This window comes from Tupaia chinensis, unplaced genomic scaffold, assembly GCF_000334495.1.
Source record: "Tupaia chinensis unplaced genomic scaffold, TupChi_1.0 Scaffold000115_1, whole genome shotgun sequence".
NCBI classification, from domain to species: Eukaryota; Metazoa; Chordata; class Mammalia; order Scandentia; family Tupaiidae; genus Tupaia; species Tupaia belangeri.
In genome coordinates, this window is record NW_006159579.1 from 462,306 (window position 1) to 473,418 (window position 11,113).

Genomic DNA, 11,113 nt, shown 5'->3' on the forward strand with positions numbered 1-11,113 from the left:
AGGAGGGCTGAACTCAGTTCTTCCTGTTCCAAGTGGGTATCACTCAGATTGGACCATTACAAGGGCCAGGCCTGTCCCTGAGGAAGAATCACTCTTACACTCGCTCCCCTTTATAAAGAAACTGTGACTCAAAGCAGAGAAGACACTAGCCAAAGCTGTCTAGCTCCTCTGCTCCCCAGGGGCAGGGCAGGACGTCTTCCTGAGGAAGTCAGCAGCTGGAGGGCCAACTAGGGACACTCCTGCTTTCTCTGCTCACTCCCCATTATCCACTCTACAGCTCAGGCAAATGAGAGGCCACCGCCACCTGGTGGCCAGGTGGGGAATCCCGAGGTGCACTCAGGCCACCAGAAGGACAGATGGAGTGTGCCTGGAATCCAGACCCAAACCCTAGCCCTGCCTACATGAGGGCCGTGAGTCACAAGCTAGTCGAGGAGATAGAGGGTTGGAAGCAGTAGCTGCATTTTGTGAAACCAGGACTTCAGTATAGGACAACGGGTTTCTGATCTTCTCACAGTTGACCTTGAGCACAGCATTTCAGTTTTCTGACCCTGGGCTACCCCTGTAAAGCTGAGCAATCATGGGACTGTCCTCCTAAAGGCACAGCGAAGATTACTGCACTCGCAGCCATGGGCGCAGTGCCTGCCCTTGGGGGACGACCAATAAACCGTCCTTTCTGTCCCATCGCCTTCTCGTGACTGTCAGCATTGCTCCTCCCGCCCTACCTGCCCTCCCCGCCCTCCCCCTGAAAGCAGCCCTCACCACCCTGCCCTGCACGGCCCTGGGCCTCACTGACTTTCTTTCTGTTCCCGAGCAGAGCCCGTTTTCCTCAACACTCACCGTTTAGAGTTTGACTTTCTGTCTTCTGCCATCAATGGGGACACCATCCAGGTCCACCTGGGGGTGAGTGTCACAGGACCCTGAGAATACAGTGAGGACATCGCTGCCCTCCTCTGACCAGCTCAGTTTCTTTGTCTTTAAAATGTAAGAAATAATGGGGTCATATCCCACGTGGCCAACTATGTGGTTTGAGTCCTGGCCTCGGCAACTCAAAAAAAATACCAGGCGCATGTGTGTTTGGCCTCGGCAATTCAAAAAAAATACCAGGCGCATGTGTGTTTGGGCCCAAAATCCCAAAAGGAGGGAGAAATGGAAGAGGGATTGCAGCATGCTCAAAGCCCGTTGCAGGGGTTTTCAGGTAAATAATAATGGTCACTGAGGGAGAATGAAATGGACCGCACGAGACCTGGCAGACAGGAAGTGCCGGGTGACTATCATTCCATGTAAGTGTGGAGCTGCATTCATGCTGGGCTGTACTTCCTGAGGGACCAGGCCAACCTGGGTAGCATGGAGCCCAGACCAGTTTTTATGGATTCCTTAGAATATTTTACCATAAAATATTTTTTCCCATTTTGTTGCAATTTTAAGTTACCCCTACACCTAAAATGTTTACAGTATCTTAAAAGTCGAAACATAGCTGAAAAAAAAGATATCAAGATACAAAAAAGTAAAAATCAGAGACGATCTGAAGGGAGCAGGAGTAGATGTTGCCAACCCATTGCCTACAGCAAGGCACTGAATTCCAAGCAAAGCTTCCTGGCAACCAATGCAAAAAGGGAACCCGGCTGAATGGAATCATTTTCTTCTAGGGTGTTGTTGGATAAGCTGTGGAGACTGAATTCTCAGCCCATTCCCTGATCTGTGTCTTCTCAGGCCAAGCTATTGGATGCACAGGGAAACGTGACCAACAGATTCAGTGACTCTGCAGCTTCCCTGACGATGCCCACCCTGGACAGTGCCCCTTTCAGCTTCACCGTGAGGCACGATGTGGTGAACGCTGCAGTTGGTGCCTTGCTCCCTACGGAAGAGCTCATGATCCTGCTGGACTCGGTGGTAAGCCTCAGCATGGACAGAGGGCAGGGATTTCCATCAGGCTCAGTGAGCCCCTCCAGCAATGGATTGTTCCCTGGGCCAATAGACCCTGCCCCGCCCAGAGTTCTAGAACTGAAGACTCCCGGTAGCATGCAGCCGGGCCTAGCTCTGCCCTCTGGGATCTGGTATACCTGTTCCTCTACTGAATGGCAGTGGCAGTCCTGGGAAGCCAAAGGGCATCTGGATAGCATAAGGTCCAGGGAGGTGTCGTACCTCTGCTCGCCACTAGGGGAGCCAAGGCAGACAGCACCAGTCCAGCAGGGCCCTCCCTACTGAGCCTGCTTGCCGGCACAACCTTGGAATCATCCACACAGCAGAGCAGACAGACCCACCAGTCACCTGGAGTGTGCCACCTCCTCTGGGCTGACCCTGATGGGAAAACTGAGGGCCAGAGGGGAGAGGGGCTGGCCCAAAGTTATGGGAGACTGACAGGACTTCAGGTCAGCCGACAGTCACAGTTAACCAAACTCTTGGGGATTAGAACTCAGGGTGAGGGGGTGGGAGTGGGCCCCAGCAATCATGTTCCTGATTGCAGTAAGGACTGGAGTCACTTCTCTCTGTCCTCAGGGAACTGCCCGCGGCCTACAACTACTGCAGTAGAAGTGCAGGCACGTGGGCACGTGGGCCCCACACCCGGTGGCGGCTTACCTGGGGCTGTGTTCTTACCACTGGCCTGCCTAGCTTTCTGGATTCTGGGAACTCTTCATCCTCACAGGGGGTACAGGAAGGGTACTGCCTGGCCTCTCCAGCTAACCTACTCTGGCTCCCTCTTGTCTTCAGCTTCCTGAGCTGGCCCGTCAGCTGAAGTTGGACATCCAGGTGATCAACGAAAAGGTAGGTCCACTCACCACCTGCAGGTGACGTGCGCTCGCTGTGTCTGAACACAGGCCTCCAGGGAAGTGGAGGAGGCCATGTGTGGGGCAGCTTTCTTTCCTGCCTGGGAGGATGGAGGCCAGTTCCTTCTCCTCAAGTATTCTGTCTAGCAGAATACTTTGACCTGTCTTAAATAATTGCACAGATGATAGTACTATTATAAGAACTTTGGTGACAAAGGACAGAGTTATGAGGGCTCACTGAGCATCTGATACAATCCAAGAGATCAGAGGGACTTCCTTTCCAAACAGAAGGAGCGGACAATCATGTCGCCAGGTGGGAGCACAGTGATCCCAGGCTCTGTGAGGACGGTGTGGCAGAACACAGATGGGGAGTGGGTGGGGACAGGAGGTGGGATATGGGCAGGCCCAGGCCACCTGGGACCACAGGGAGCCTGTGGGCCATGGGGAGGCACTCGGGGCCAAATGCATGTCTGATATTCTTCCAGGCTGCAAATCAGCTGAGCCCCACCCAGATCGTGAAGCTACTAACTCTGGAGACCCCCGAATTGCTTCTGAGTCAGAACGGTGCCAAGCTGGCCCAACTGGTTGTGTTTGAAGTGTTCCCCACCAACGAAGCCCGTCGCCCCTTGTTCACCCTGGGCATCGTGAGTTCCGTTGAGTGATATCGGCAGAAGCCTAGGAGACACTCCTGTTCACTGTTTCTGTTCAACAGTCTTGACACCCGGGTGTTGGAGGAGGGGGAAACTCTGAACCAAGAATCAGGAGCTTTGGAGGCCCAGCTCAGTCCTGTGACTTCATTAGTCAGGGATTTGGGGACAGAACCAAACGATGAGTCCGGCTTCAGGAATAGCTAGTTCTGGTGCTAAAACAATGTCCTCTTCATTCTTCTCGTCTCATCTGGCAACCTTGTTTTCCTCAATGCTGCCTCGTTCTCAGACAGGCTCTTCACACATGGAAGTGTCCCATGCTGTGTCAGGTTTATGCCCTATCAACTTGATAGTCGCAGCAAGAAAAATCTCTTTCCCAATAGTTCCAGCAAAAGTTCCAGAGCTGACTGTCAGTGGATGAGCTTGGGTCATATATTCATACCTGAACCAATCAGTGTGACCAGAAAAATGGAATATGCACATTTTCTGAACTAAGACACACACACACCAGATGCGGTTTAGGGGTTTGCTCCATCTAAACCATCCAGACCAGAGAGGTTCATTCCTCTTCTGAATTATGAGCAGAACTCAATTGTCTCCCAGGAAGTGTTTGACTGATTTTCTCAGGAACCCCAGCAGGGCAAATCTCAGAGCTTCCATTTGGGGGGCCCCTGGGAGTGGAATTACAGGGGTGGGAGGCATCAAAGGACAAGCCTAGTAGAAGCCTCCTTAGGTAGAGAGCCTGAGACAGGGGTCCTTGTCAACGTGATTCTGGGGGGAGCATCCTCGGGCTGCTGTCATCATTGCCCCCATGTTTGTCATTGTCCTCACCAAGCCTGTATTCTTTTTTTAAAAAAGAATTATTTAATTTTATTTATTCATTCATTTGTTTTAATTTGGCCAGAGAGAGACACAGAGAGCCAGAGAAAGGGAAAGTGAGAAAGCAAGCCACCAGGTCTAGGACTCAAACCGTGGTTGGCCCTGTGGGTGTGTCCCAGCACCTTAACCACCACACCACCTGCTGGTGCCCCAAGCCTGTATTCTAATCTGTTAAATGGGGGGATGGCTACAGGTATTATCCAATTTAGTTGATGAGGAAAGTGAGGCCTGGGGAGGTCAAAGCCTCTCCCAAGGTCACAGAGCCAGTAGCTGAAATTCAGACCAGGCCATCTTGACCCCAGAGTCTCCTTGCATAAGCTTTCACCCCACACTTCACACATTCTCTTAAGAAATATGGGGTGTGGGCTTCTCTTATTGCAGGAAGCCAGTTCGGAAGCTCAGTTTTACACCAAAGGTGACCAACTGATACTCAACCTTAATGAAATCAGGTAAATATGGACATCAGCATGAAGATTCTGTGGATGAAAATGAGTCCCACCCCTCGGGTTTCTTGAAATGACAGCATGCAAGCGTGGAAGGCTGCAGCCTGGCCTGGACTGTCCTGCTGCCAGGAACTAAGTGTGAGAGCGCAGGACAGCGAGGGGGCCCTGCAACAGCCACGGGCAGGCTGACTCTGCTCAGAAGAGTGGCTGCCCAGCACAGGGCCCTTGGCCTCAGGGTTCATCGTGGACACCTCCAAGACAGTGGCAGTGACAGTCACCCCCAGCCACTGAGCCCCTTCCGAGCCCAGCCCAGGAATACAGGCTCCAGCTGTCTTCTGCACCCCTGCCTCCCCCCCTACACCTCGCCCCTTCCCGCCACTTTTCTGCTGCCCCAGAGTGAGTTGGCTGGTTGCAAACTGGAACCCCCAGGACTAATCATGCCTGCAGTGTGTTGGGACCAGCCCACAGAAGTTTGGGGGATGTTTTGTTTTGTTGACATGAATTAGTTGCAACATACAAAACTCAAACTATACCACCACCACCTCAACCCTGCTGCTTACATTCCTACAGAGAGCAAAAAGTTGAGTTGGGATGAGGGCAAGGGGGTCCCTTCTGAAGGGGCCTGCACTCTCTACTCCATCACTGCTGGGCGTGGTTTTGTGCTCTTCTGACCAGAATTTGTTTTCTACCTCCCCTGAGGCAAGGGCTCTATGTGGTTCACCATTGTCTCCAGAGCCTGCTCTAGGTCTGGCGCATAGTAGGGCTCAATGCAGAGTTGCTGGATAAGGGATGGGGACCTCAGGGACCCCAGGGACCATTCTGACAGGCATCTTCTGTTGTAGTTCTAACCGGATCCAGTTGATGAACTCCGGGATTGGCCTATTCGAAGTAAGTACAGCAGATTATCCCTGAGGTCATGGGGACAGCCCAGGGGTCCATTCCCTGAGGGCATGGGGACATCCCAGGGGTCCATCTCTGAGGGCACAGAGATGGCCCAGGGTCCATTCTATTCAGAAAGAGACATTGTCCAGGATTTGCTCCAAACTAGGTCCTCCCAGTAGGGTAGTCAGCCTTCATATTATCAACCCAAGTCCACCCTCCAGGCCAGGCTTTCCTGAGCACCTACTATGTGGCAGACCTAGCTGAGAACACACACACACACACTCAAATACACACTATCACAGACACGCACTCTCAGTGAGGTGTTTTGGGTTCAGTTTTGGTTTGTTCAGGGTTTTTTGTATTTTTTAAGTGTATTTATTTGAGAAAGGAGAGACAGGCAGACACCCCAACAGGGTCTTCACACTGGCCCACTCCTCGTCTCAGCTGGCCTGGATCACACGCACACACCTGCCTGGCAGTCTCAGCGAGGTTATGAACTGGCGACCTTCCTCGTGTGTGTCTGCCACTCGGAGCATTGCCTTTACCACTATGCCAGTGTCAGCCCCAAACGTTTTCATCCTAAATAGAAAATCGATCCCCTCAATGTGCACTCTCAGTTTGGTGCCCTTAGTGACCCTGGGCACCTCCTTGTCTGTGGTCTTCTGTGTCCCCACAGGAGTCAGGTCAAACCCACGGTCTTAAACTGGCTAACTCCTGTCTTCTGCCATGTTTTCACTGGTCCCTGCATTTATTTCACTTTATACATTTTTTTACTGATTTTTTTTTTAATTTCTACTTTTAAATCAACACCGAATATTTGCACATATTTATGGGAAACCGTATGATATTTTAATATACATATTAGTATTTTTAAACGGGGCGTTTTCTCTGTGACACTCGGGTCTTCTGGCCTCCTGTAAGAAGTCAAAAGCTCAAGCAACAGGGAAGAAGTCCCTCGGGACAAATTTACCTGGCACAGAGCAGCACCGCCCTGAGGAAGGAATGTCCCCCAGTGCACCCCAATCCCACCTGCCAGCCCTCTGGGGCAGCTGAGTTCCTCTCTGGCTTCAACCTGTCTGGTCCCCAGGAGCACACCCAGCTCTAACCAGCCACCCTCACCACAGGGGCGCGCAGTGCCCGTCAGGAATGGTTGGGAGAGTCCCAGATGCTCACCCACAGTGACGGTGCCCCTTCTCTCCCCTAGCCTGAACCCCTGAAAGATGTCATCATGGAGATCCTCCTCTCTGTCCTGCTGCCAAACCAGAATGGTGAGTCCCTTTGTCATGGTCCCGCCTCTTCCAGGTCTTCGGTACTTGGACCTGCCTTTCCAGCTAGGGCCCTTTCATTCATTCCCCATCCAACCTTCAGATCCTAGTGCAAATTCTGCCTCCTCCAGGAAGCCTTCATTCTCACCCAGCTGGAAATGGCCTCTCCCCTCTCCACCCCCTGAGCCCAATTCCTTTACTAACACCAGCACCTGGGTATGCAAAGACGGCCAGGTCATGCCCCAGCCTCACAGGGCTGGCAGCAGGAAGGGCGTAGAGGTATAAGCAGACAACTAGAGCACACTTAAAGTGCCTTGGACAGATCTGGGTTCAAATCCTGTACCTGCTCTTGCTGTCCTCCCGGCCTTGGACAAGCAGCCCAATCCCCCAAGCTTCAGTTTCTCCATCTGTAAAATGGGCAAATAAGAGTACCTTGCCTCAGGCACAAGTGAGACAGTGTTTGTGAGCAACAGAGGGGGTGCCCACTATGCCCAACAGTTCTTAGCCATTGCTGTCATGGGCATTGTTATTTGTGTTACAAGTGGAGGAAGCTGAGACAGAGGTGGAATCACACTAATAAGGCCGCAACTTGTGGGAGAGGGAAGAGCTGGCAACCTACACTAGCCTCACCTTTTTAATTACATTTTATTAAAGTGGGAAGTCTCAAAGTATAGGGACCTCTGCTGTGACTGCTGGGAGCCCCTGATGGCTCTTGAGCAGGAGTGTGAGAGGGTGTGAGGGATGTGTTCCATGAGCTGCTAGAAGCCAGTATCAGAGGCAAAGGCTGGGGGCGTGAGGGTGGGTGGGTGCCAGGGCTGGAAAGCAGGTGAGCAGAGAGAGGGGGACGTCAACATCAGCTATGCCGGGTCCCAGACTCCCTCCAGGAATTGAAGGCCCCCCACAGATGCCCAGTCCCAGCTCAGGCCCCCTGGTCACTAACCATGTTTGCTATTTCAGGCAAATTAAGATCCGGGATCCCATTATCGATGCTGAAATCCCTGGGATTCAAGGCAGCTGAGTGTTCTCTGACAAAGGTGAGCTGGATGTGGGCCTGAACAGCCCCTGTAGGGAGCATGGGAAGCCCTGTGCTCTAACCCTAGCCCTGCTGGTCACCGTGGGGGACTTAGGCAAGTCCCTCCCCCTTTAGGGACCTCACCCCCTCATTTGCAAGTGCTCAGCTTGACTATGCCCTGGGGGTGGGACCTTCCTAGCCTGAGGTCAGTGCCCTTTTGCACCCACTTGTCATTCATTCATTCATGTCATCAGTCAGCAAACATTTTTGGGGGCTCTATTATGTGCCAGCCAGACCTCTGAGTGCCAGAGGCCGGCAGTGCACCTCCTGGCCTTGCAGAGTCTGGGCCCCCACAGAGATCTCTCAGGGGTTGAGAGAAAAGTAAAGCAGGCTGGGAGGATGAGAATGGCGGCAGGGGAGGGGTGCTGTTTGGATGAGATGGTCAGGGAAGGCCTCCCTGAGGAGGAAACATTTGAGCCTGGGGAGGTGACAGAGCAAGCTGTGTGGGCAGATGGGAGACAACTTGCCAGAAGGGGTGGCAAGTGCAAAAGGCCCGAGGCAGGATGTTTATTGTTCTGGGGAGATAAGGAAGGAGGCCCAGACCTGAGGCAGCATCTGGGCTGGTAGATCACAGGCTGGGACACGCCCCCTCCCCAGGCACAGCCGCGTGGCTTTCAGCTTCTCGAGGGTGGAGATATTTTGTCTGGGCCCCTGTCCCCAGTGCTCAGCAAGGCCTGGCATACAGTAGAAGTTCAATAAATGCACATTGAGCAAATAACTCTCCCTAGCATCTGCTGAGGGGAGGAGTGGAAGCAGCATCAGCCAGACACTATCCTTAATCAGAAAAGCCCGCCATCGTTATGTGCCGGCCACTGGCGTACAGGTGCATCTCAGTCTTCACCCACCTATGTGGCAGGCCCTGCTGTGAGCCCCATTTTACAGATGCAGAAACTAAGACCCAAAGACGGCAATCCCTTTCCAAAGTCCCACACCTAGGAAGTAGCGGAATTGGGATTTGCACTCAGCCCCTGCCTTGGGCCCCAACCTCTGTATGAGCCATTGGCAGTGAGGTGCCCCTCTCCGCAGGCATCTACTGAGCACCTGCTATGTGCAGGCACCGATTGCGACAGAGGACAAAAAAGAGCCCCCGCCTTCCTGGAGCTTCCAGTTCACTCTGAAATCAGGATGACAATTTACGTTTTCCTCCTCGCTTGTTCCTAGCACCTTTCCATGACCAACATGTCCAACCTAGGGCCAGGGAGACGCTTTGAACCAAACCTTTACCTCTTGATAGTCCTCATTAGGTGTCAATTGGAACCATTAAATTCCTGAACCACTTAATTCTGGAGGAATCCACAGAGGACAGAAGTCTCAAAAATGTTCCCTAATGAGGACACATTCGGAGAAAGGGCTGAGGGCCTTGTTAGCCAGTTTCAAAGCCAAGTTGATGTTTGCCTTATTATCAGCTACACACCCTCAAAAGCCGAGTCCTCCCTGCAGCTGTTTTTTTTTTTTTTTTTAGAGGTTTTTTGCTATAGGGTGCGTGTGCTCACCAAACAGACAGAAAGAGACAGAGAGACAGAAAGCGAGAAATCACCCCCCAGGGAGGATGGCCATGCCGCAATCCCTTCTCCTCCATTCTCCTCTCTGGATCTTGGGCATGCACGCACATGTGCCAGGCATGAGTTTAAGCCACCGGCTCCCGGACTCAAACCGCGGTCGACTACATGGGAGTCCAGCGACATAGCCATTACGTTAACTGCTGGTCCCCCTGCAGCTGGTTTGATGAGGAATAATGAGAACAGCACTGTGGATGGTATGTAGAGTGGTACTTCGTGGTACTTAATGGTACTTAATCAACTTGCATTGCATAAGCCATCACTTATATCTGGTTTGGAAAGGTACTGTTTCAACCCTTTTAACCTTTCCAAACTTCTTCTTTGGCTTCATTCATTAGTTTTTAGCTAGCAACACATTGCTTTTTCTTTCTCTAGCTTTACAGCCTAGTGTGTTTTAAATTCTAGAGTAGAGGGAACGAACGAAAGGAGGGGCATGAAGGAAAGCAAGTACGGTTAAAGGAAAAGGTGGTGGTAGACGCTAGGCGATGGGCATGCAGGTGTCCGCTGTAAAGTTCTTTCCGCTTCACTGGTTGTTTGAAAACAATCATAATACAATGTAGAGGGAGAGGGGCCAGCTGATAGGCTTAATGGTTATGTCACTGGACTTCCATGTAGTCAACGCAGTTTGAGTTCCAGATTCGGTGCCTTGAAACTTACCCTGGGCATGTGTGCGTGCATGCACAAAATTCTGAGAGGAGAATGGAGGAGAAGAGATTGTAGCATGGCCATCTCCCCTGGGGGGTGATTTCTCCCTTTCTGTCCCTAGCGAGCGCACACGTCCTATAGCAAAAAATCTCAAAAAAAAGTAGAGAGATCTAATAGGACAAATTTCTCATCTGAGGCAAAGCTTTGTTAAAACTTCAGAGGTTTGTTTAAAATACAGCTGAGAGCCAGACAGTGGTGCAGTGGTAAACGTCAGCACTCTGTGAGGTCGACCCATGTGGGAAAGTTCCTGTCTGGAGACTCCCCTGAGGACCCCAGGCACATGCAAGCCCATGATCCACAGCTGGATGAGGCTGGGGGTGGATCGTGGCATCAAGACCCTGTTGAAGGTTTATTCTTCCTCCCTCTCTTGCAGAAGAAAAAATAGCCCCCCCAAATGTAAAAGTTTAAAAATCCAACTGCCTAGATCCCAGTGGATACAGCCAGAAATCTACGTTTTTGTAAAACTTTCTAGAGCGTTCTGGTGGTGGGCTGGGCTTGGGGACAACAGTCCTACACCATTCGCCCCCAGCACAGAGGCAATTTACCTGTGCCCCAGTTCCCACTTGGCATCACTATTCAGACCCAGATCCTCTACCACTGACCCTCAAAGGATTGTGTGTGATTGAGTTCATAACCCAATCCCCCCACCAGCACCTCATGCCAATGGTCAGCACCTTATGTCAATGGTTTTTGTAGACAAAACCAGTATGGACAAGGCAGGAGGGGAAGAGCCTATTTGATTTTTCTCCTCTGATTCCAGGATGCCCTCGTGATCACCCCGGCCTCCTCCGAGAACTTCGGCTCTCCTGTCTCCCAGTGAAGACTTGGACACTGGCAGTTGAAGGCAGGCCAGGTCCGAGCTGGGGGTATAGGAGCAAGCTCTACAGACCGTCTCT

General features: G+C 51.9%; 1 protein-coding gene across 1 annotated transcript in view; it reads left to right on the top strand.

Annotated features, from left to right (window-relative positions):
• Positions 1-11,113, top strand: part of BPIFB1 (BPI fold containing family B member 1) — a 25,745-nt gene extending 14,632 nt beyond the window's left edge. Inside the window, exons 8-16 of the mRNA XM_027770185.1 lie at positions 817-900; positions 1,711-1,890; positions 2,710-2,763; positions 3,251-3,409; positions 4,673-4,740; positions 5,577-5,622; positions 6,821-6,884; positions 7,839-7,915; positions 10,978-11,113. Coding sequence (XP_027625986.1) covers positions 817-900; positions 1,711-1,890; positions 2,710-2,763; positions 3,251-3,409; positions 4,673-4,740; positions 5,577-5,622; positions 6,821-6,884; positions 7,839-7,915; positions 10,978-11,037 — 792 coding nt within the window. The 3' untranslated portion in view covers positions 11,038-11,113. The remainder of the gene's footprint in view (positions 1-816; positions 901-1,710; positions 1,891-2,709; positions 2,764-3,250; positions 3,410-4,672; positions 4,741-5,576; positions 5,623-6,820; positions 6,885-7,838; positions 7,916-10,977) is intronic.